The 26,135-nt window shown below is 49.7% G+C and overlaps 1 protein-coding gene across 3 annotated transcripts in view; it reads right to left on the bottom strand.

Moving 5' to 3' along the window:
• Positions 1–26,135, bottom strand: part of Rasgrf1 (Ras protein specific guanine nucleotide releasing factor 1) — a 112,410-nt gene that overhangs the window by 43,533 nt on the left and 42,742 nt on the right. For all 3 annotated transcript variants that reach the window (XM_052716638.1, XM_052716645.1, XM_052716630.1), the window contains exons 6-12: positions 15,903–15,982; positions 12,904–13,097; positions 12,366–12,475; positions 8,775–8,893; positions 6,808–6,968; positions 3,116–3,179; positions 2,148–2,284 (exon numbers count right to left, since the gene is read on the bottom strand). In XM_052716638.1, the coding sequence (XP_052572598.1) occupies positions 2,148–2,284; positions 3,116–3,179; positions 6,808–6,968; positions 8,775–8,893; positions 12,366–12,475; positions 12,904–13,097; positions 15,903–15,982 (865 nt within the window). The remainder of the gene's footprint in view (positions 1–2,147; positions 2,285–3,115; positions 3,180–6,807; positions 6,969–8,774; positions 8,894–12,365; positions 12,476–12,903; positions 13,098–15,902; positions 15,983–26,135) is intronic.

Raw genomic sequence — 26,135 nt, 5'->3', positions numbered from 1 at the left:
GCCTTCTTGAGTCTGTTTCCCTATCTGTCCAGATGGGTTGGATGACTCCTGCTTTACCTGGGTGTTTGCCAAGCAGATGCATCAGACTCTGGCCACTCTGCTGCATACTGTGAGGCCAGTGCCAAGAATGAGGTTGCCCCACAGTGATCTGAACTCCCTGGGAAGCCTCTGCACCAGAGTGTGTATAGTACATGCGTCCTCTGCCCCACCCCCAGTGTCAATGCTCTGATGTTGGAGGTGGTTCCTACATTTCCAGTCTACTCATGGGGAGTGTACTTAGGAGGTTGAGGCAGGAGGATCACAAGTTTGAGACCAGCCTGGGCTACTTGTAGTGAGACTGTCTTCAAACAAAAACAAGACCCAACCAAACACAGAAAATTAATCTCGGGAGAGGGATTGCCTCTTTTCACCTTCTGGCCCTGTGTCCTGGGCTTAACATTTCTGCTGTGGGGGTGGTCCCTCCTGGATCAAGGATTTGGGGAGCTCCATTCATATCATGAATCTATGGCTTTGAGGTTGTGTGTTAGTGAAGGTCGGTGCTAAAACCACTGGGAAGTGGAAGCCAGAAAGCTGGCGCAGTGGGTGGCAGGTGCTCCCAGGCTCAGTCTCTATGTCAAAGCCAGACCCCCAAAGGAGGTAGGACACAGGGGAAGCTTTCCATCTTTGTGTTTTTCAGCCTGATTTCTCCACCACACAGAGACTTTCTTTCATGCTTATTCGGCCAGCAACTCCAGTCAGAGTGCTGTGAAGACAGCAGAGGACCTCAGGAACCTGCCAGGATGGCTCCTGAAGGGAAGGGGCTGGGTGACCCGTACTCACGGGCATCAGCGATGTGGGTAGAGGGCAACGATCTCTATAGTTCCCTTTAGGGGAACAGCCAGCACCTTTGATGACTATGGCTCACTGGGGACAGGAAAAAGCTGGGTTTGATCTCTCCATTTTCTCCAGGGCATGCTGGTTTTTTTTTTCTTCTCTTTTTTGGGGGGTAGGTGGGTGGGTGGGTAAAACTAAAAAGAATAGATTTACATTATGCACAATCCCATGTTGCCTTGGTTCTCTGTGGATTCTAGAGGGGCAGGTTGCCAGAAGACCTAGCCACCGGATGTCCCCTGGACCTTGAAATGTTGCTATCCATAACGATTATGGACTGCCTGGGTGTTCAGTTCCGTTTAGAGTTCCACAAGATGAAAGCGAATCCTTGGTACTTTACTACTGCTCTTCATCTGGAAGATTCTTTCAACTCTTCTTTTTCCTTCCAGTGCTGGAGCTCAAACCCTGCTTTGAAGCAGGGCACAGAGGTAAGAAGGTAGGGAGCTGGTGAGGGAGGCCCTCGAGGCACACTGGGTCCCCTACCCTCTCTAAGTCCCCGAGGCACAGGGACAAAAGCCTGTCTTTTCCTGCTGCCAGTGGCTCTCCTCACATGCACGCACAGCCCTGCAGAGAGCATGGCCACAGGCAGACACCCCGGGATGGGGCCTGGCTCCTGCCTTTATGTGACTGCCCTTTGTCTTCTGGAGCACAAGCCAGGAGCTGCTGAGAGCCCTGTTACTCATTCATTCAACTTCTCACCTCTTGTACTCCTAGTGCCCAAAGGCCTTGGGCTACTGACTTTCCAGGAGAAGCCAATGCTTCCTGCTTAATGGTTAAATGGGAGTTGGTTGGGGGGGGGGGGGGGGCACGGCGACGACTCCATTGCTTGCAACAGGCAAAGGACAAAACTCCATCCTTCTCTGGTATATGAATGCGGGCTTGGACTTCAGGAGGCTGCTGCCCTGGTTCTCTGGAGTAGGTGCCGCAGTGTCTCAGGACTGTGGAGCTCTCTCTTCAAGCTCTGCTGTATCTAACACTCTTGGATGGTAGCACCAAGACATTTTAGTGTGTGTGCATATAAGCACTCAGAGATCAGACTGAAGCGCAGACACCCTTGCCATTCACGGGTCTGGGGAGCGGGAAGCAGAGCCTGGCAGTCTAAAGGGTTTAAATCTACACTGCAAATGGTATGCATTGGCTGACTCAGCCTGGGCTGAGACCATGAACCTGGAGGGTTCTGGTCTTCTCTAATGCCCCTGTGCCCTGTCCATCTAGGTCCCTCACCAGGTCAAACATGAAGGGACAAAGTGCTCTGAGGAACGGGCAGTGCTGCTCACCTGGCTGATGTCACTGGTCCACGCTGCCTTCTCTTGCCTGGATGAGGCCACCAGGATGACCGTGAAGGGTGGGGACTCCTTTGGCTCCACCCCGATCTTAAAATCCAAGTGGTCTATGTCCTGGGCAGTTCCTTTGGCTTTTCCAGTGACAAAACATGAAGTTAGCAGAGTGTGGGTGGGTGCTTGTGAGCTGGGTAAGGCTCTCCGGTCCCTGACTTAGATGCCAGGAGAGGTTCCAGGAGGGCGCCAGGCCACTGGTTGCTCCTTTTGGAATAGTGTTTTATGATTTTTGGCTAGGTGAGAGTCACCGTTTCAAACAGGGGAGAACAGAGGATCTGGCATGCACAAGTAATTTACAGGCACACAGATTCTTGATTCAGAGCCTGAGGCGCTGAGTAGTAATCCTCTGCCTGCACTGCGCCAATGGGTTCTGAGCCAGGACTCAGCTAAGTCTCCTAGCAGGGAGGCAGCTACGCCAGGGTGAGATGGGGCCTCACAAAGCAGCCCTTCCGCTGACACCTGGGACAAGCGACATTAACCTCTGAGACTTTCATGGACTGGGCTGAACGTTCAGTTTGGTTTACAGCTCCCCAGTATGAAAGTAAATCCCAGGTATTTTATTACTGATATTCAACTCTCTTTCTCTTTTCTCTTTTTGGTGCTGAGGATCAAATCCAGGGCACCACACATGCTAGGCCCTGGAACTCTTGAGAGCTGTTTACTGGAAAGAATAAGTTCCCAGCGTCAAGATCTTCTCTGTAGGGGCACACAATTGTGAGCTGTCTGCCCCAGTCTGGGCTGTTCTCTTGCCTTTTTACATCTGGGTCAGGGTCTACCATATTTCAGCATCTGCTCTTCCTGCCAACCTTGATGAATGGGTGTGTGTGTGGTGTGTGTGTGTGTGTGTGTGTGTGTGTGTGTGTGTGTGTGTGTAGGCATGCACACACATAAGCAGCTTGTCCACTGACCTTCCTCCTCTGTGTTTTCCGGTTCCTCCATTAAGGTGCAATCGATGAGGGATATGACTCCATTCTGAAAAAGAGCAGCAGGCACCATTTTGGACCAGGAGTCCACGCGCTAGAGCAGGAGTCCCAGAACATCAGGGTTGGAAGGGCCTCTACACCAAGCAGCCACACGTCCACGTATGTGTGTGTATGGAGCATATGCCGAGTGGGCATTTTGCTTTGCAAGCAAGGGACCTTAGCTTCCTTTTACAAGGTCTGCTGAGGTGGGTGAAATGAGATTTTCTCAGGGAAACCAACCCTGACGGAGGCTGAGGTCAAACTGTGGGCAGATAGGCCAGAATCTGTCCTGTTGGGCTTCTTCTTGCCACGTCGGCATCTCTGAGAATTACATCATACCCCCTGTTCTTGGCCAATCCCTCCGGTTACCAAGGGTGAAAAAGCCCAGCTTTATGGATCCATTATCTGTGTTGCTCACCCCATTTTATGGATTCGGAAATGAGGTCAGAGAGGTTAAATGGCTCCTCAAATCCCCTGGTCAGCTCTTGGTGGGGTCCTGAGGAGGCCTCAGGGCCCTTGTTCCAGTCCCAGGTCAAGAGCTCATTTCCTGTTATCAGGCGTAAAGGAAGGACACCTCTCCCCTTGACACTAGTGAGAAGGGAATCCGGCGGCAGTCTTCCTACGCGCAGGCGCTTTGGAAGCCCCTTTTGAAAGTGGAAGCAGAATCCCCTTCCTCTTAGGTGGGGGCTGGGTTCAGCTGGGGTGTGGCTTGGTGGTAGAGCGCTGGCCTAGCATGCAGAAGGCCTTGGGTTCCAACCTCAGCATCTTCCACTGAAAGTGGAAGCAGAACCCTCTTCCTCTTAGGTGAGGGCTGGGCTGCGATCAGAGTGGAATAAAAAGAAGCAAACGAAGGCCTGTGGCTCTGGGGACTGCAGCCTCCCGCTTGGCCCCTGGTTCTCTCCTGGATCACCTGTCTCAAGGGAGGCGGGTGCCGTGTTGTGGGGAGAGGTGAAGAACCGAGCCATCTTGGTTGGGTAAGCTTTTAGAACACCGTGGCCTGGCAAAGAATGCTGCTGCAAACTGGTGCCCTGGGCCAAGACCACTTCGAAGTCGCTCCTGACCTCCTGACCCACCCACCGCAACTGGGAGGCAGGAAGTGTTTGTCCTACAGTAACTGTTGTTAATATAGCCCCAGCCACATGACTGATCTATATATGAAAATACTGGGCAGGCTGCCCACTTTTTTTGTTACGAAACTCAGAATTTATTTTTAACTGCTTGCCTGGATTCTTATGTTGTCATGCTATAGAGGCTGCCACTTGTGAGGAGAGCATTGGAGGGGATTCCCAGGCCCTGGGGTCTGCTTCTTGCTTCCTTCTCTAGTGGCCTTGAGAAGTTCCCAGGACTTTTGAACAGTAACCTTGCCCTGTGATTTCAAGGGGCTTAACAATCTTGGAATCCCCGATCCCACCAAGCTCTGGCATTCCCTTATTCATTTGCGGTGCTGAGGTTGGAACCCAAGGCCTTCTGCATGCTAGGCCAGCGCTCTACCACCAAGCCGTACCAGCTGACACGCTCTTACTGGCTGGTTTTACTTCCTTTATCTTATCTGTGAACTGGGAAAGTGATAGTGTCTGCCTCAGAGGCGTTCTAGGAATTAAACATGTGTGAAACGCTTGGGACAGGGACTGGACATGGTAATCATTATTCGAGGCCTTGTGGTCAGTTATAGGACAAGCTCATTATCATAGGATTTACAATGACTGTTTGCTTACTGAGAATTTATTGTACCAGGCACTGGGACTCCCTCAGCATTCTTGGGGAGTATTTTCGTATCCATTATGCAGATAAGGAAATTGAGGCTTAGTGAGGTCACATGACTGGTCTGAGGTCTGCCTGGTACGCACACAGCAGCGCTCTGATCCTGTGTTTTTCTAGCAGCTATCCTTCAAAAAATTATTTTTTTATTTTGTGTGTCTGTGCATGTGTATGTGTGCATGTAACATGTGTGTGCAGGTAACATGTGTTCAGGTGCCCATGGAGGCCAGGGGAGGAAGTCAGATCCTTTGGAGCAGGAGTTACAGGCAGTACTGAGCCATCTGACGTGAGTGCTGAGAACCAAACTGGAGGGTTTAGAAGAGCAGCAGGGACTCTTCTCTGCTCGGCCATGTCTCCAGCTCCCAGGCTAACCATTTAAAACTCAAAAATAAACAAATGAAAATAACCAACATAAAAACATGAACTTCCAGCCTCAGATCAAGAAACTGCCATAGTGTCTCGAGTGCAACCTGCCCGTGCTCACCCCTGCTCACCCACTGCTGAGGGACAGGAGACCTGACCCTCCCGACCTGGCCAGAGACATCTGGAGTGGTACTGGGGGCTAACAATTAATGAAAGCCTCCCTTGACACATAATTTGGTTGGAGCTAGAGTGTTTAATATTTGTAAATTAATTTCTCCATGTGCAGCCAACCAGCTAATTTGTTGACATGTTAACATAAGCAGGGTATTCCCCTGAAGCCAGCGCTTGATCTAATAGCTCAACAGGAGGCTACGGACCAGGCATCCAGGTCCCCAAAGGAAGGGCTTCCCGGATGCTCTCACTTAATTAAGGGCACCTTCTGTCCCTTCCTTTCCAGGCTGCCTCATGTTCACATTTGAAATCCCATCTGCTCGCACGGGATGGACATGGTGTGGGGAGAGATGGCATCGGAGAGAGACGAGGTCTTGAAATCAGCACAGCAAATTCATAGGCACTGTCAGCTCACCGCCTGATCCCTCATGCAATGTTTCTCTGGGGACAGTTATCTGTTTAACTGATGAACACAGGGCAAGGACATTTGCAGGGTCACATGTGTGACAGGGTTGGGGCCTGTTGGGGTTCAGAGTAATGGGACCAGCAGTGAGTTGTGTTGGGGAGCAGTGGTTGTGGCCTGTGCCCCAGTCTTTACAGCAGAGCTGCATTTGACTAGGTCTCAGGGACCTGAAGGAGGTTTGCCAGAGAAGAGGGAAGGCTGTGCAGTTGAGTACACAGCAGGAACGAAGGCCCTGGGGTCTGAGATGCTTCTTCCCTTCCACCTACTGGGATGGGCCAGGCCGCTGAGCTCAGGCTACAAGAGGGCACATGTGGTGACAACAGTTCAGCAGCCTCCCGGGGTCACCTGACCCGAGGAAGGCTTCCTGTGATCGAGGAGGGGGTGTCTGAGAATCTTTGCCTGGAGATGACAGGGAAAGATGCTATGTGTTGCTCTAATCCTAGGCTGGAGGGGACCCTCCACTCTGTCCACTCTCCCCAACACCTCTATCCACACACCACACACACAGGCCCACACGTGTACACACACACACACACACACACACACACACACACACACACACACACTTGCACAATCACATGCTCATACTTGTGCCTTGAAGGGCTCGTTAGAACTCCTGGTCAGCTGTGGGAGTCTCTGGGGCCTGATGCTACCTTCCCAGTTCCCATGATCTCTTCAGCAGGAGATACCAGGGGGTGTTCAGCTCATTCCCACCCTGAGCTTAGCCAAGGTGTGTGTGTGTACAGGTGTGTGCTCACATACTCACAAAGGCCCACCTAAGTGCTTCAGCACCCTACTGGACCATCAACCTCCAGCCCTGCAGTGAGGGCGGTGCCCGTGCGCCTGAGCCCTGGGCCTTGCCGCTCCTCCCCCATGGACTTACCTTGGTCAGGTGCAGTTTCCCTCCGGAGCCTCTGGTGCAGATGATGAGGTGCTTGGAGAACAGGAAGCATTGCCGTTCACCCTCTTTCTTAAGGGACAGAGATCCCAGGCGCCCCCTGGTGATCTTGCCCTTTTCTGACATGGGCACCTGGATGAGGGAACCTGTGGGAGGAGGGGTGGTGGTGAGGAGGCTCTGAGCCTGTCCTCAGATGACACCAATGACATCACCCTCTGGCCCAGCCTTGGAGGTTGAGGTGTGGCTACAAGTGGGCGTGGAGCAAGGCAGTCCAAATACCCTGGTTACTCTTCCCCGCCCAGCCTCAGAACCAGATGGTAGGGATAAGGAGAGCCCTATACCTCCCAGCCAGGGACCAAGGTCTTGGCAAGCAAAGGGGCTTCTAAAAGAAATGGAGAGCTGGGCTGAGGTCTGCAAATGTCACTGAACAATGAAGCTGAACAAATGGGGAGCTGGAGGCGGGCTCTTGTGGATTAGCATGATATACTGCATAGCTGTGGCCACAGCAGATATCACCAATCAATCACGGCACTTAGCTTCCGAGCCCAGACTGAGCACGTGATCCTCAGTGTACTGCAAGAGAAAGCCATTGCTGGCTGTCTCTACTCTGGGCATCCCACACAACACATGCCCTCCTACAGGTTCCTTCCTCATTGTCCTCACGGTCCTCAGGGATCAGGCACTCGGGCTCCTCAGCATGGATTGGATTGGGCTCAGTTCCCAGCTCCTCTCCTCTCTGCCACTGTCTCTCCTCCATAGCATAGTGGTCATCCTAGACCGCATTGCCCAGCCTCTTTGGGAAAGCTCCCTCCCTTGACTCCCCTGCCCTGCGCTGTGTCTGCTGCATCTTGGATGTCCATTGGTGACAGGTCTTCTTCTGCAGGGTGGGGTTGGCTCCATTCTCTGGGGACCTTGGAACCCTATGGGGACCTGGTGCACACAGGGCAGGGGTCAGTGTTGGCTATGTGGCTAAAAAGTGGGAAGGGCTGGGAGGGGCTCCAGGTCCTGCTCCAGTACAGAGGAGAAAGTGCTTCTGCTGGGTAATAGAGTAGCTTCTGGGTCTCTGTGTGTGTGTGTGTGTGTGTGGGGGGGGGGGCAGGGACTGCCTACTCTAGGAGGGGCTTCTTTCCAGGGTCTTCTTCAGAAAGGCAAAAAAAGCTCCAGGAAAATGCTTCTGGCATTGATCATGTCTTGCGCAACTCAGGGAGACAGAGAGAAAGCTGTCTCTGGGCTTCCTGTGTCACAGGTGACTCCCAGGAAGGGCCTTGGGGGCCACATGCAGGCGCCATCCATGAAACATAATGGACATCAGGCCCTCCCCAGAGGCCAGATTCTGAGGTATAGACCATTGTGAGCCTCTCAGAAGGTTATTTACTAGTTAGAGAACTCCAGCACTGGGTAGAGGGGATGCTGGACATCTATTTTGGGGCAGAGATCCATCTGAGGCACACAAGCAAGTGCTGAGTTTCCTATAGAACATGAAAGCTGCATGAGGTGACCTTCAAATGCATCACACCTTTGATGTCTCTGAGCCGTCAGGAGTTCAACAGCCATCCCTTCCAGACCCACTCTCAAGGTAAGCAGGAGCCGGAGGTGAGAAGACCCACCTCAGTGAGAACAGCTGTGCACTGGCTTCTCTCCCAACACCTGCCATTCCCAGAGCCAGTCACTCTCTGTCCTCATCCTGTCTCCCACGTTCTCCCCAAAGAACAGGCCAGTGCTTACAACAAAAAGCCCAAGGCTAATCGAGGTAGTAGACTCGTCCTTGGCATGAGGGAAACTGAGAAGCATTAGTATCTTCAGGTGTGTCTATAGGTCCCGCTTCTGTGTAGAGCTATTGCACTCCCAGAACACTCCACGATCACAGTTGCAGCCCAGTCCCCTGGGGATGTCCCCAAGTGCTGCCCTTCTTCCAGGGACCCCTCGATGGGGGCAGAGAGCAGCTGCCCTACCTTGTCGCACAAAGGTCTGGCTGGTATCAAGGAGGATCTCACAGCCCTCGATGATCATGCGCTCGATGGCCAGGTTTTTCCGGATGTTCTCTGTCTCACTGACTTCATCGTGCATGATCCTGGGAGACAGAAAGTAAGAGACATGCTGTCCCACTTCCAGGGAGGGGAACGCTGTGCTCTCTGGGCAGACCTAAGAAGAGAAGCTTGGGGGTGGGACCTGGAGTTAAGAAGGTGAAGGCGATGTGTATCTATTGAGTGCCAATTGTATGCAAGACACTGCCCAGGCTCCATCTGGTTTAATACCCTGGCAGCCCAAGGAGCCAGGTGCTTATTTTAGAAAAAAACTGAAATGGAAACTGGCAGCTAGGAAGCAGGCCAGTCATATTTCAATGTTGAACATTGGAAGATAGAGAGCAGGTCCAGCCCAGGAGGGAGATGTGAGCCCAGGACACCCTTTTTTGTTACTTATGTCTCACGATACACTATTCTCATCCATACATCAAGCAAAGTTCATTACCCCTGTATTCTTTTCCTCAGGCTGTCCTCTCCCCCTTGCTGGGAATTGAACTCAGGGTCTTGATGATGGTAGTCAAGGGCTCTACCATTACCGCTATGCCCTAGATCTTTCTCCCATATCTTTGTATGGATGCACTTCTAATGTTGCATGGGCCCTAGACTGGCCAGATTTGGGAGCTCCTGCCAATTCTGTTGACTCAGGGAAAGATTGGCCTTCACCTTCTATCTACCTGCCTTCTTGGAGGAAAAGAATTTGTTCCTCTCTCTCTTCTGCAACTCCCAGAGTGTCCAGGAGATGGCGCCATTTAATTACTTTGGGAAAAAAAGGTGCATGAGGAAAAAAAGGGTTCTCTGGCACTTTTGCCCTGGTGGGTTTCCAGGCTTTTTAGGAAAGCAAAGAATACTTTTGGGAAAGGGAGAGCTCTGGAAGAATACCCCACCCACTTCAAGAAGATCACATCTTATGCTTTTCCGCCGATTTTTGTTCTGTTTTGTTTTTTGAGACAGGGTGTCTTTGTGTAGCCCTGGCTGTCCTAGAACTTTTTCTGTAGACCAGGCTGGCCTCAAACTCACAAGGATCCACCTGTCACCAACAGGACTGGTGACCATGTATGGTTTAACCTCAGGGAAGCAGACGCTGCTTGGGTGGGCTCTAAGATGAGCAAATCACTCAAGCCTGGAGCCATCCGACCCTCAGTTCTCCATGTGCAGAATGCTGGGGGAGAGGTGAGCATCAGCGTTTCAGTTTACCGTTTTCCTGGTCTAGGACTCCCTTTTTAGCTCAAACTTTCCGGGGCATCTAGACTGCCTTGATTCTCTCGAAGCCTCAGTTTCCCCTTTTCCTTTTCAGAAATGTGTTTCTTAGAAGCCCAATCCTGGAGATGGGGTCCTGTCTGAGGAGTAGCCGGTGGCAGAGAGAACATTTCTCATGGTGAGGGTGAAGTATTGCTGGGGAATGTTTGATACAAAGGCAGGAAGGGGCGACTCCACAGTGGCAGGCAGACGTGACAAGAGCAGCCTACAGCTGGTCAGTGCAAGTTCTGCTTCAGATGGAGTTCGGGTCCCATGCGCACACCTGGCTAGGGAGCTCTTTGAGGGGCCTTGAGGGACTGGAATTGACGGTCTGTGTTATCACAAAACAAAGGCCTGGTCCTTAGAGATAGTGCAGCTGGGGGTGTTGGAGAAGTATAGTTCTGAGAATAAATAGTTGGTGTTGACTGGAGAAGGAGGTGTGGTCCCTAGCCTGGGTAGAGCTATCTGATGGAGGAGGTGTGGTTCTTAGCCTAGCCTGGGCAGAGTCTGGCTATCTGATGGTTTTAGTCTTGCCAGGACTCCATGGAGGGAGGGTGAGAGAACACTCCAATGTGCCCTTAGGGCTGGGCTCAGGTGAAGGTTCAGGTGTTGGAAGGAAGGAAGCATAGGATGCATACCTAGGTTTTGGCCAATGACCTTGGCCTCTCAGGCCATCTGCGCCCCTGTTTGCTCCAGGACCTGCATCTCTCAATGATGAAGAACCTCAGGGGGCATTCTAGGCATTTTTTTCCCCTGGGGAGGGAGGAGTATGTAGGATTTGGTTCCTGAACACGAAAGACAGAGGGAGGGTCCTTTTTTCCTGCCATTGGCTTTGTCCCTCTGCGGTCACACCTTGATACTACGCCTACCCTGGTCCTCCCTCACGTCCAGTAACTCAGCAGGGTCTCAGAAGGATCAGGCTAGGCAGTCCGTCCTCTGCCTGTCCTACTGCCTAGCTTGGAGCTGAGACCTGCCTGGCCAGCCTTTGCTGGCTTCAGGAAGCTGAGCCTCTCTGCCCCTCACCCCTAATCCCCTTTGTCTGACCACAGGGCCCATCTCTTGTTGTGACCTCCACCCAGGCTCAATCCTAGGCTCTGGTGTCTTCCTGTTTGAAGTCACTCCTGGGGCAATCTCATAGCACTGGGATTGTCACTGAACTGATGACAGATCTCCATTTCAGACTCTAGAGCCCTCCTTTCCGGTCTCCTCCACTTGGGTATCTAATGGTATGTCATGTTCCATGTGATCCCCAGGCAAGCTCTTGACCTGCTAACACACCCTGGCTTGGTTAAAGCCCCACATGTCTGGAATCACTAGTCTTTTCTCATTCCCCCACCCAGCCCACTGGGAAATCCTACTAGCTCTGTCTTTAAGCTCCAGTTCCAATCTATACCACTTCCCACCTCCCTAGAACCTCGGTGGGGTGTGAAAGGGCCCCCCCTCCTGTGGCTGCTCTTGCAGAGGAAGACCCCCATGGACTGTAGACAGAAAGGGGAGTAGGTGACGGGTCTGGACTTGAGGACTAGAGTGTCTGAAATGGCCACAGTGTCTCCACCTGCCACTTCCTACTGTTGATGGGAACCTGGGCACATTAGGGCTAGTCACCTGGGACCCCCAGTCTTGGGGAGCTCTCATCACCACAGTTTTTGCTTGGTTTTTTGAGACAGGGTCTCATGGATTCCAGGGTAGCCTTGAAATTTGAACTTCTGATCCTCCTGCCTCCATTTCGAAAGTGCTGGAGTTAACAGGTTACCATACCTGATTTTATGTAGTACTGGACACTGATCACAAAGCTTCATTCATGCTGGACAAGCACTCAGTCAACTAAGCTATATCTCCAGCCTTGTTTTTGTTTACAGCATTAAAAAAAAAAGATCTTATGTAGCTTAGGTTGGCTTCCAACTTGCATGGAGTAGAGGCTGGCTTTGAACATCTGACCTTCCTACTTCTGCCTTCTGAGTACTGGGATTATAGATGTCTAGCACCATACCTGGCTCACTACAAGTTTGACTGAAAAAGGGGAAACAGGTGTGGAAAGTTGCTGCGAACTCCTTCTTGAGGGTGATGGGTCCACTTGGATGCACAGGGCTCTGCAGACTCCATCTATGCTGGGGACGGCACCCAGCCCATGCTGCTTCACCCAGGCCTGTGTGTAAGCTGCACAGGTCAGTCAGGGGACCCAGTTCTTTGAAGTGAGGCAGGCTATGCCTTCCTTCAGATCCCCTCCTGAGGAAATTCTCAGCCCTGCCCTGCCCACCCTCTGCACCGTGGCCAGGCACTCACCTGGACAGTTCCTCTAGTTTGGATTTGGCATAGTCCAGGCTGTTGCGCTCCACGTGCTCATGAGGTGTGTGGGCCAGCAGCTCGTGGAGTGTCAGGATATACCTGGGGATCTGTGAGTGGCAGGGGACACGGAGGGACAGAGGCAGAGAGATGAAGGATGGGTGGAAAGACAGAGAGGGACAGGGAGCCAAGGAGGGGCAGGGAAAGGGGGTAGAGACAGTGACGGCAGACGAGAGATGTGGGGCAATGAGAGAGAGAGACAGAAGGCGAGACAGAGAGGCAAGAATGGTCCTTTGAACCCAGCGGGCTGAGGAGGAAAGCAGGCTGCGTCTGATCTGCCCGGAGAGCCAGGAAGATAGGGACCCCCGTGGGACCGTCTCCAGGGACTGCCCCCTCACCTTCCCCACTGCTGGAGTGGACAAGTACATGCGTGGTCAGCTGGCTCTCCGCCTGCCGGGGTTGTTGGGGACTGTGTCCTGCCAGGGGAGCCCTCCGTGCCCCCGCCCCAGCCTGCTCCCGTGAAGGTCATGGCAGCCACCTGGAACATAGGGTAGGTGAGGAAGGTCTCCAGCGTGCGCTCCTCACAGTCTGGCTTGGCCTCGTACTGCTTGAGAAGCTTGTCAAAGTCCCGGTTCTGCTTGCAGTGAGCTAGGATCTGGAGGCTGTACTGGTGGTTGCGGACGAACTCCTGGTAGATGTTGAGCATGGGCAGCAGGATGTCGAACAGGTCGGCTGCGGGGCAGGTGGGGTCAGCAGGCAGGAGGGACCCTGGGGCTAGATATCCCCAGGTCTTTGGCCCATTGGCCTACCCAGAGAAGCTATGTGCCGGGTTCAAATCCCCACTCCAGAGAGATCCCTCTTTGGGGGTTACACATGCTCTACCCATGGGCAGAGGTGGGTTCACAGAGGTGGGCTGTCTTGTGGCAGCTGTGACTGAAGGGGCTTAGAGAGATGGTGCAGAGTCCTATACCCTGGTGGCTGTGGCTCCCAGGGGGCCTGCTCTGGGAATCATCTCCAACTGAAGAAAACAGCTTTGGTATAGATCACACTTTATCTCATGGTGGGTCCATGTGGAGTGTGGCCAGCCCCTACTTCAACTCCAAGTGTCTCTGTAAGAGGCAGGGTGTGTGTGTGTGTGTGTGTGTGTGTGTGTGTGTGTGTGTGTGTATACATGTTCATGTGTGTGGGTACATGTGTGTGTGAGCACATGCAGTGCACCTCTCTGGGTTTGTATGTGAAAGCCAGAGTTCAACCTTTGGTGTCATTCCTTAGGAGGCATTGGCCTTGTTTTCTGAGATAAGGTTTTCTTACTGGTCCCCAGGGCTTGCTCATTAGGTTAGGCTGGCCAGAAAGCCCCAGGGATCCACCTGTCTCTGCCTCCCCATCACTGACTGGGAATATAATTGCATGCCATTGAGCCCAGCTTAAAAAAAAAGTTTATTTATTTTTACTTTATATATGTGTTTTGTGAGGTCTCAAAGAAACCGGGACAAATGGCTAACTGAGGTGCCTATTAACATACCATAGTGGACACTGTCCTGCCAGATTCCCCCAGCAAGGCAGCTATCCATTACAGAGTCTTTATTCTTCACAGTACTGCTCACCCCAGCCCCTACCATAACCACTACTCACCCCAGCCCCTACCTTAACCACTGCTCACCCCCAGCCCCTACCCTAACCCGCTGCTCACCCCCAGCCCCTACCCTAACCACTGCCCACCCCAGCCCCTAACCTACCCAGTGCTCATCCCAGCCCCTACCCTAAGCACTGCTCACCCCCAGCCCCTACCCTAAGCACTGCTCACTCCAGTCCCCACCCTAACCACTTCTCACCCCCAGCCCCTACCCTAACCACTGCTCACCCCAGCCCCTACCCTAAAGGTCTCCAGGCCCCGAGATTCATGTCCCTCCCCTCCGTTTCTCTTCCCTATATAACTCAGCCATTTTTGGCTGAGTGCTCTCTTGGCTCCTGGCACCTCTCTTGACCCATTCCTCTTTCCTCTCTCCTCTTCCTCTCTCACTCTCCCCTCCTCTCTCTCCCCTCATGGCCCAGTTCAGTCTGGGCCCTTCCATATGTCTGTTTTCTCTTTATATCGATGATGAAAACCTTCTCTCAACCATACCTGGGAAGAACCATGTCCTCATTTTTCACTCCTGTTTTGCCTATATGAAAATATACCATGTGCATGCAGTACCCGTTGTGGCCAGAAGGGGGCATCAGATTTTCCCTGGAAACTGGAGTGACAGCCTTCCATGTGGGTGGCTGAGGACAGACCTGAGTCCTCTGTAGGAGTTGTAAGTACTGTCTCTCCTGAGTCCAGCTGTTTATGTGACTTCTGGGGATTGAGCTCAGGCCATCATCCCTCAGAGGCAAGCACTTTACTGACAAGAATTATCTCCCCTGCCCCACAAAGTAGGGTCTTTGACACGAGAAGTATCTCAAGAGTGGAGGGAACTTGGAGAGTTACATCTGGTCCCGGCTTTGACTGTGACTCTGCGGCCTCAGTGACTCTTCCCCTCTGTAGTGAAGGGAACACTGGTGTCTACCTTTCCTTACCAAAGTGAGAATGTGAGAAAGCGACAAAGAAAAAAAAAAAAAAAAAAAGGCCAGCCTGGCACAGGTGTGGTACAATGTAAGGGTGCAGCTGTGCCTCATTCCTGGGACCCAACAGCGCCGCTTTCTAGGCAACAGAGATAAAGCCACAGCCTTTGTCCTAGTAATTCAATTTTTGGAAACCTATCCCATGGAAATGCCCCTAAAAATTTGCAACAACTTAGAGCCAATAAGAAGAGCTAGCTGGTTGCTTGGATCATGATATGGATAGTTAAGAACACTGGGACATTATACGGCCACCAAAAAACTCAGCGTGAGAAAACTGGGCATGAAGAAAATGCTCCACCTACAATGGTATTCTAAATGTAACAGCATCGCCAGGTGTGGGGGTGCACGCCTTTAATCACAGCACTCAGGAGGCAGAGGCAGGCATATCTCACTCTACCAGTTCAAGTCCAGCCTGGTCTACACAGCAAGTTCCAGGGCAGTTAGGGATACAATAGAGACCCTGCCTCAAAACAATAAAAAGATAAACAAACAAACCAACCAAAAAAGCAATTATGCTGATAATGTAAGCATCTAATGTAAGCAAACAAATGGAATGTCTGCTATAAAAAGCTTCAAACTGTTTAGCTCACTAAGTTTTCAGTTATGTAAAAATGGGAAAAGAAAATGCTCACTCTCAGTGTAGGGAAATGTGCATGGGAATACCACAGTGTTTGGGGTGATTGGACAGAATGACAGGTGACATTTTTAAGTGTTTTCTACTTTTCTGGAGTTTGAGACATTTCTGAGCGGGCATGTTGTCTTTTGAAAGGGAAAGTGGATACGCAAAGGGAAAGACCTCATTCTCTCCTAAGAGCACATAGTGGTTGTTCTCCTCTCAGGGACTCTGGGGTCTACAGGGTGCCTCACTGTGATGATCTAGAAGGACAGAGTTGGTTCCTGCCCCGAGGATGGGGTCCCAGGGGGTTGGCTACTCACCCAGCACCAGGGTGGGCCAGCTGGAGATGCGGGCCTTCAGGCCTTGGTAGAAGATCTGATGTAGGAACATGATGGTCTCACTGAAAGAAAAAGCACCAATGAGCTCCTGCCTGGCCTTCCTACCTCCCTGGGGAGGACCCTGCTGAACACATTAGTGCCGTACCAAATGTGGGGCCCTTGGTAGGAACTCTAAACTTAAATGGCAGAGCATCAACCCTCCCACAAGCCCCTCTGACAGGGGATGCCAGCCCACGGAGATGGCAGAGAAGAGCTGCTGCGGCCAGCAGCCAGCTGTGCACCAGAAGCCCTCCCTGCTGTCTCCCCTTAACTTCCTCTGCCTCAAGGTATTGGAGAGACCTGGAGACTACTGAACACCAGCCACTGTTGGTGGGAAGAGACGGCGCTTGGGATCCAGACACAGAATGAAGCTCATGTCGGACTTAGACTCTTTGTTAGCTGTGTGTCCTCCAGCAAGTCACCTGACATCTCTGGAGTCCAAATCCTTCTGTGTGTAATAGGCTGAAGTGAAGACTCTCCCACAACAATGGGGTTGCTCAGGTGCCTGCTAGACAGTGGGTGCCTAGCATCGCCCAGATCTCCACTGCCCTCTCATTGCCTTCATTCTTGGGAGTCTAAGCCTGGGGGCTGAAAGACTCAGAGCTCTGGGCTTTGTCACCATGATGCACACTCTGGGAGCATGGCCTAGGCAGCCTAGCTCTGGCTAGACCTGTTCCCTGAATGCTCCCTGGGAGTCACTTGGCCTTGGCCCCTCCCCCGTGTCCTTCCCCCTTTCCATTTCTTGTCAAGTGGCAGACTCCACAGCACAGCCCAAAGCCTCTGTCTCAGGTCAAGTTTATAGCAGAAGAGAAACTAAGCAACAGGTGGCAACTGCTCCCTCCTGAGGGCACCTGTCCTTCCTACCCTTCCTTCTGGTTCCTCTGTGCTCACAGCTGTCTGCCAGCTCCCACTAAAGGAGATGGGGGGGGGGAATTCTCAAACATGGAGGAGACCTGGAGGGGTCACTCCATTTAGGATTCTGGAGGGAGAGGGAGACTATAACACTTTTTCCCTTGAGTCAAAGGCAGCACAAGGTCCGTCTTTCCCCCTTTCTGGAATGTTCTTATCTTTTTTTTTTTGGCCCATTTTCTAGGCTCTGTTCTCTGCTTGGATGTGTTCTCCCTCCTAGCAATTTGTGATCTGAAGGGTCTTGCTTTGTCAACACTGCCTGAGCAGGGGAAGAGGTGGAGGGAGCAGTGAGCAGCAGCGGGTGTAGAGCAGGGCCCATGGACAAGGGTCCTGAGCAGGTCTGAAAGGTCCTGTGCAGGACACAGACACAGGGACGGTAGGATGTACATAAGAAATATGGGTTAATTTAAGTTGTAAGAGCTAGTTAGTAACAAGCCTAAGCTATCAGCTGGACATTTATAATTAATAATAAGTCTCCATGTCATTTACTGGGGAGCCAGGCTGAAGAAAAGCTCCACCTACAGGCTTCCGTCTAATGTCTAGTTAACCCTCAAACCAGGTTAAGAACGTTGGTTTTCAACATGGGAAGACTCTTGGATACCAAGAGACCAGCCTGGGGTGCATAAGAATGCATAGGAAAAGAAAAAAAAGAAACCTGATCTGCAGTAGATGGCAGGATGGCTGGAGACTTTCAAGTTTCCTGAGGGAGCCTTGTATCTACATCCCGTCATATGGCACTGGGTGCTGCTGCAGCCAGAGTCCCTGGGAAGCCACTTCAGGCAGCCAGAAGACACATACCAGACACCCGGGCATGCACCCAAGAGGAAAGGAAGCTCCTTAGATCCCAATACTGCACAGGCCAGTGTAACAACAAACCAGGAACATCACGAAAAGGATGGTAAAACCAGTTTGAAGGCATTGCAAGGGGTGGATCAACAGCATACAGCAAAACAAACAAGCTAATTAATCCAGTCATGAAATTGTTTTCCACCCTCAATGTTTGTTACAAGTTCTATTTCCACTACTCTTTAGTCTAAATGTGCAGTAATGTGATGTCTGTATGTGTATGTATGGTGTGTATTTGGTATGTGCACACCTGTGTGTGTCAGAGCATGAGCCCATGTGCATGTGTGTGGAGGCCATAGGAGAATGTCCTGCTTTATTTAGCACTCTCTGCCTTATTCCTTTGAGGCAGGGTCTCTCACTGAGCCTGGAGCTGGGCTGGCAGCCAGCAAGCCTCGGCAATCCTTTTGAGTCTGCCCCCTATAGCATTGGAGTTAAAGGCATGTGCAGCCATGTCAGCTTTTTTTTTTTTTTTTTTTTTTTTTTTTTACTAGTGTTAGGGATTTGAATTCAGGTCCTCATGCTTATGTAGCAAGTGTTCTTGTCCACTGAGCCATTTCCCTAGCCTAAGTATGATGCCTTAAAAATCCACACACTCTGAGAAACATTTCCTTGCTGAAAGATAGTTGCCTGAACCTTCAGCAAGCCAGTCTTGTTGGTGGAGGGTCTTGCAGCAACACTAACCATGACTAACGAGGTGGCTGCTAATGGTTGGGGTGGCTGAGGTGACTTCTTAAAATAAGACAACAGTGAAGTTTCCCAGATCCACTGATCCCTTCTTTGTAGGACAGGCATTCTCAGTTCCATATTTTAGGTCCAGGAGAACTCTTCCAAACTTAGAACCTCAGACCTTGCTGCTGCTACCAGCCAAGTTTTCATGGTGCTCTAAATCCTTTGTCATGTTAGAGCAGTGGTTCTCAACCTTCTTAATGCTATGACCCTTTAATACAGTTCCTCATGTTGTGGTGACCCCCAACCATAAAATTATTTTTGTCGCTACTTCATAACTGTAATTATGAATTGTAATGTAAATATCTGTGTTTTCTGATGATCTTAAGTTACTCCTGGGAAAGAGCCATTCAACAGAAAAGGGGTCTCGACCTGAAGGTTGAGAACCAGTGTGTTAGAGTATCACAGGGTCTCCGTGGGTGGAAGCTGCTGGAAGACGTCACCTTCTTTGCTTATATCCTGAGATTGCAAGCCCTTCAGTCTCGTCTTCAGACTCCACTTGTGATCCGGGTTCTTTGCTGTACCCACCACACTGGTGGGTGGTGACCCCCTCTGTGGAAGTCTTGGGCGCCTCCAAGCTCCCTGTGAGAGTTGGAACCATCCCCTCCCAAACTCCTGTTAACAGCAATATCTTGTCCTTTCCCATGAATTCATGGATGCTCTTCCTGCCATCTACGATGGTGTGTGTTTTCCAGAAGCTCTTGAATTAACTTTGACCAGTTCCTGCAGAAGAATCCCCACCCTGTGGCAGCCTTACAAAAATATATTATTTAGACAACCAGATTTGAAAGTTGATATTCCTCCTTCAGGCACCAGTTGCAGAGCAGACTGTCATGTTGGCAGGCATGAGATAAATGTTGGCTTTGAATGTCTCCATCACAGCTCTGGGGTGGCCAGGTGCACTGTCAATCACTGGTACTATTTTGGAAGGAATCTTTGTTTTTCCTTAGCATTAGGTCTCAACAATGGATGTCCATATATAGATGTGCCTGGCTCCATTCACAGAGCCAGGTGAAGGAGATTCAGGTTCTTGGCAAAGCTGAACTTTAAGTGACTGCTGGCTTAGACTCCACATCTACGCCATTAATGAGACAGCTCATTCGTTGAAGTTCTGAAGCTAGGCACCAACTTCTCTGTAGCTGTGACAATCTTCCATGGAGTCGCCTGTTCTGTCTAGCTCTTTGGAGGACTGGCTGTGAAATGCAGCTGCCTTCATGGGTTATCTCTGATCCATCTTCTGGAATCTGGACAACTTACTCCAGCTTCCCATCAGCACCCGAAGCTTCCCCTTGCACTGCAAGTTGGCGGAATGATTATTTTCCATGTTGGAGGAATGATGATTACTTTCCACAGCTTCTACAGCTTTCTCACCTCTCAGCTTTCCCAGAGTTGAGAGTTGGAGCATCACTCTGGATTAGGTCATAGCCTCAGGAAATGCCTTTTTTTTTTTTTTAAGCTTCCCCCTGGACTGCTCAGAATGTCTCTCTAACAGTCACAGGACTGCTAGCTTCCTTAGCATTTGTATGTTTACTGGACCAGTACTTTTTTTTTTTTTTTTTTGGTTTTTCGAGACAGGGTTTCTCTGTGTAGCTTTGCGCCTTTCCTGGAACTCACTTGGTAGCCCAGGCTGGCCTCGAACTCACAGAGATCCGCCTGGCTCTGCCTCCCGAGTGCTGGGATTAAAGGCGTGCGCCACCACCGCCCGGCTAGTACCTTCTTTTTTTAATAAAAATATTTATTTGTATTATTTTAAGTGTCTGAGTGTGGGCATGTGCCCATCAGTGCAGGCACCTGAGGAGGCCAGAGGCATAGGATTCCCTGGAGCTAGAAGAGTTACAGGCCATTGGGAACCACCTTAGGTAGGCGCTGGGAATTAAACTTGGGTCCTTTGCAAGAGCTGAAGGAATACTTAACCACCCAGCCATCTCTCCAGCCCTGGAGTAGCACTTTTAATTCCCTTCAAGGTCTTTCCTTTGCCTTCACAACTTGGCTAACTTCACAGCTTGGCTCTCAGGCCATTCAACTTTCAGCATGCTTTTCTCACTGAGAGATGTTTTTGCTTTTGATTCAAAATTGGATGCTTAGACCGTGCTTCGCTCACATACTCAGGGACCACCGTAGAGTTATTGTTCCAAATTCAGTATTGTATCTCCGGGGAGAGGGAGGCCAGAGAGATAGAGGAATGGCCAGCTGGTGGAGCAGCCAGAACACACACGGCATTTATCATATCAAATGCACCACCTTAAGGTTCATGGCACCCCAAACAATGAAGTCATAATATCAAAGGTCACGGGTCACAGATCATCATAACCTAATAAAGTTTGAAATTCCATAAGAATTGCCAAAACGAGAGAGACATAAACTGTGTTGTTTGATGGATATGCTCTGTGAAGGGTGGTCACAAGCCTTGCATCGTGAAAAGTCACTTCTGCTTAGCACAGTGGTAGGAACACACTGCAGAAAACAAGGCATCCCTCCTCAAAGTGTGGCCTCTGAGAACTTCATCCTAACCTTACAAGCCAGAAATCACCATTGTTTCCCACCCTCTAAGGAAAACAAACAAACAAACAAACAAACAACAATGGTTTCATCTTGACTTCATTTACTTTAAAAAAAAAATCCACTGTTGGTCTGCGGAGCTGGCTCTGTGGATAAAGGGTTTTCTGAATAATTGTGGTGACCAGAGTTTGGATTCTTAGAACCCAAATAAGCTGGATGTGAAAGCATATGTCTGTAACCCAGCACTCTTGTGGGGAGGTAGACACAGGTATCCATGGCAGTAAACAACTAGGAGACCCCGCTCCAATCAAGGTGGGAGGAAAGGACAGGCAGACCCAAGAGTTGTCCTCTAACTGCACATACATGTACCCACAGTCACACACAGGCACACACGTGATTAGTACATTTGTTGAACATTTTCTATGCATATTGGCCATTTGCTTCCATTCTGGGAACTTCCTAGTGATGCTCATTCACTATTTTCTCTCAGGAAGTTAAAACAATTCTCTCAAACACAGGTCTGACATGTGTGCACCTCATCATTCACTTCAGATTTATCAGGGGTGATGATGTGGTTTCCATTTTATTATGGGAGGTTCACTATTTTCTTTCTGCCTCAACCTTGGACACCAGGCCTTTCCCAACTCCTACACTACATCCATATTCACCTGCAGTTTATTTTATGTGAAAATAGTTAACCAGAACTTGCTTTGGTGTAATATGAGAAGAAGGCTATGAATGAGACCTTCCTTTTTGTTTGGTGTGCCAATTGCCCAATTCAAATTAGGGTGCCAGTGGTTTTTACTAAATTCACATACATTATTCAGGCCAAGTCTAGACTTTGTTTTTGATCTGATGACCTGCTGGCTGATTCTGGTCTTAGATGTTTTCAACACATGATACTATCACTTTCATCCTATCTATCTATCTATCTATCTATCTATCTATCTATCTATCTATCTATCTACCTACCTACCTACCTACCTACCTATCATCTATTTATCTATCTACCTACCTATCAATATATCATCTACCTACCTATCATCTATTATCTATCTATCTATCTATCTATCTATCTGTCTGTCTGTCTGTCTGTCTGTCTGTCTATCTATCTATCTATCTATCCATCCATCCATCCATCCATCCATCCATCCATCCATCCATCCATCCATCCATCTATCATCTATCCAACCACCCACTCCTATCAACCTTTGTGTGTACGTAGTGTGTGCAAGTGTGTATGCATGCCGGCATGGGTGTGAAGACAAGTTGATGTCAAATGTCTTCTTCGGTTGCTCACCACTGTATTTATTGGGGCAGGGTCTCTCACTGAACCCAAAGCTTATTTGTCTAGCTAGCCAACTTGCTTGGCTGACTACAGATTTGGGTGGGTGCTGAGGATCTGAATTCCAGTTTTCATGCTTGTGCAGCAACCAATTTACCCACCTAGCCATCTTCCCCTCCTCTTTATAACATATTTTAATTGAAGGTAGGATGTGAGTCTTTCATTGTTCAGGTGAACTTTAAAATCATTTTGCTAGGTTACACTGTGAGTAGGACTACATTAAATTTGGAGAATATTTTTGGTGAAAGGACATTTCTGACAGGGAATCTTTCTAATCTGGACACTGGTACCCCCTCCCTCCCTCCCTCCCTCCCTCCTTCCCTCCCTCCCTCTGTGTACGCACATGTACTTGCAGGTGTGTATGCATATGGAGGCCGGAGGACAATCTTTGGTGCATTCCTCATGAACACTGTCAACTTGATGTTGAGACAGGGTCTCTCACTGGTCTGAAGTTCACCAAGTAAGCTAGGTTGGCTGGCCATTGAGCCCCAGGGGTCTCCCTGTCTCTGCCTCCTCAGTGCCGAGATTACAGGTACACACTACCACCTCAGGGTTTTCACATGGTTCTGGGGCTAGAACTCAGACCTGAATACCAACTAAGCCATCTCCCCAGTCCCCACTCGTGTGTTTCTGAGTCCTTCTTTATGTCCTCATCATTTGGGCCCTCTGTTTATTTTTACAGAATCCTGTCATTGGTTCTATTATAAGCGGGGCCATTTTCTTACATTTTTAAGTTGTTCTGTAGACAATGGGAAAAGCTACCCATCTGGATTAAAAACTACCCAGACTCTGGACTCACTACCATGTTCCCATCGATTCTGACCTCTAACTTATCAACACAGCTACTCCTCCACCCTCAGCTTCCCTTCTGACTGAATGGCAACTCCAGCGGGCCAGCTTCTCAGTCCTTCCACCTAACCCATCATGTTGAAGATTTCCACGCTCTGCTCTCAACAGCACCAGCCTCTCCATCATCTCTGCCAGATGATTGCTAGTGGACTCCTCACTGCCCCCTGCTTCCACTCCTGTCCCCAGCTCTCCTTCTCTCTTAACGCAGCAATCTTGAACATCTGAGCTGATTATCTGGAGTGGCCTTAGCTTGGCCTGCACTGCCTCCCCGCTGCCTGCCGTCCCCCCTCCCCGTCTATCATACAGATCTATCCCTCTTTCTCACTTTGCTTCTGCCACTCTGCCTTTATTTCTGTCCACTGTACTCAAGTTTTTCTTGCTTCAGTTTTTGCATAGGCTGTTCTCTTGGTACATATTGACATTTTTGGTTGGGAGAAGGGGAGTAGGAGGGAGGAGGGGGTGGGAGGGGGGAGAGTGTAGTACTATATACATGCAAGTGTACTTTACAATTCCTTTAGATTTATTTATTTTTATGTGCATGGATGTTTTGCTTGCATATGTCTGTGTATCCCATGCATGCCTTGTGCCAATGGAGTCAGAAGAGGGCATTGGATCCCTGAATCTGGAGTTATGGGTGGTTGTGAGTCACCGTGTGGGTCCTGGGAATTCAATGTCAGTCTTCTGCAAGAGCAAGAAGTGATCCTAACCACCATCTCTAGTCCCAAGTATGCTTTTTTTTTTCTAAATCAATTTTTTATAAGAATAATTGGAAAGCTTTCCATTTTATTCAGCTCTTTCAGTTTAGGTAAAAATGATTGATTTTATTCAGTTCTGTCAGTTTAAGTAAAAATGATTGATTCTTTTAAAATGCTAAGCTTATCATGATTCTCTAAGGAGACTCTACAACAAGATTTTCTAAATGCACACACTCCTTTGAAGGTGGAAAGTTGCGAGTCGTGTGCACAGCTCTGTCAGCACATGGTCAGGTGCCAGACCAGACACTGGTCACACCACATCCAGTGCTAGCAGTAATAAAGATTGAGCTGCTGGCTGCCCAGTTCCTGTGGGTACCATTCATAGCCCACTCTGTGTCAGAGGCCAGCAGCTGTGTGGCCTGTGGGCCAAACATGATGCACCCCAGCTTCGATGATTTTCACTTTCTTGAGATTATTGTTTTGAGGCAGAATCTCACTCTGTACTTAAGGATGGTCTGGAGTTCACTATGTACCCCAGACTGGCCTCAAACTCTGAATCCTCCTGCCTTGGCCTCCTCAGGGCTGGCATTATAGGTATGTGCCACTGTATCTGTTTTTTTTTTGTTTGTTTTACATCTTAAATGACTGGGGGAAAGCCTCAAAAGGATATTTTGTGACATGTGAAAATTATATGAAGTTTATATTTTAGTGTGTATAAATAAAATTAATAGGAACAGAGCTGCCCCATGTGTTTATGTCTCTATTACTGCTTAGTTGCCCTGGGGAATGTAGGATTCACAAACTCTAAAATGTTTATTTTTTTATTAATTAATTTTTTAGTGACTAAAGGAATGATACTTTATGTGTCTTTGTACTTTGCTCAGATTTGTCCCTTCATTAACCTCTTTTTCCTTCTCTTACCTCCCACAATAAAATAAAATCCTTATATCTGGACCTTTGCAGGTAAATTTTGCTGGCCCCTATATGAACAGTATCCCAGGAATTATGCAGTGTGTAGCTATGATCCTGTCTTCACCCTCGGTGAGGATTCTAGGCACCAACTCATTGTTTGGGCTTGTGGGGTGTCAGTGGGTCAGGCACTTGTTTCATAAACATGAAGATCTGGTTTGGATCTTCAGCACCCACATGGAAAATGGAGCATGGTGATGTAAGATAAGACTACAAGTCCAGCTCTGGGAAAGCAGACAAGAGGATCCTTGGTACTTGCCAATGAGTAGCCAAATTGGTGAGATCTAGGTGTAGTGAGAGACCTTGTTTCCAAATATACGGGAGAAAATAAAATGGAGAGAAACTGAAGGAGACCCCCAATGTTGACCTTTGGCCTCTCCATGTACACACACGCACACACTCACACATACAGAAAAGAAATGACTGTTTAAACATAGTGAAGGCTCTGGCAGCAGAGGCACTCTAGGATACAGAGGGATAGATCAACTAATAGGTAGCAAGAGATCTGGGGAATGGTGAGGGACATACCATCCCAGGAAACCAGTGAAGACAGAGAAGCAGTTCATAGGAGACCTGCCTCTTCCTTCAGTGACCAGGAAGGAGGCATGACTAAGGCCAGTCCAAAGTGGACAGCGTGGGGCCAGAGCTGGACAGATGTAGGCCTGTCCACTCTGCTAGTTATGGTGGCTTTGGTGCCCACTAGTCATTCAGACATGACAAATGGATTATGGCTTTTTTTTTTTCCCATGGAGTTCCTCATTGGCACAAACCAGGGCTTCAGGAAGTCAGTCACTGTCAATCATCAGAATGACCATCAGGATACACACACACCCTGTCACTCTGGTAGAGGAGCCTCTTAGCACTATTGTGGCTTCCAGCACTCAGTGCCGGGCACAGATTTTACTAGAAGGAAACTGCTCGATTCTATAGGCAGACCATCCTGGCCACTCAGAGCCTGCCGCAGCTGCTTAAGGAAGGATCTTTCTGAGGTATGACATGCATGCAATTAACACCCTCCACAACACTGCCAACCTGGAGAGAGGTCTCTTTCTTCTCCAGTACTCTTTGAAGGAGTGTCAGTAAACTAAATCACCAAACTGACATCAGGTTTCTAATGTGGTTGTCCATTTCCTCTTACAAGCAAGGTGGCCGGGCGTCACTGTGTGCAGAAATGCTCTCCAGTAAAGAAGCAGGCAGCCTCGCTCTTCACACGTGGTACCCAGCCCTCTGCCCCATGGTTGAGGTGGAAGGCAGGCAGGATCAGGTTCTGGAACCTGCCACCAAGGTACTTACAGTAGAGGAGGGTGGGACTCACATAGAGGGAGAGACTTCAGATGG

Source organism: Peromyscus californicus, unplaced genomic scaffold, assembly GCF_007827085.1.
Source record: "Peromyscus californicus insignis strain IS unplaced genomic scaffold, ASM782708v3 Scaffold_11__1_contigs__length_118956290, whole genome shotgun sequence".
In the NCBI taxonomy this organism is placed as follows: Eukaryota; Metazoa; Chordata; class Mammalia; order Rodentia; family Cricetidae; genus Peromyscus; species Peromyscus californicus.
The sequence above is the reverse complement of the archived record's forward strand: the minus strand, read 5'-3'. Positions and strand labels throughout refer to the sequence as shown.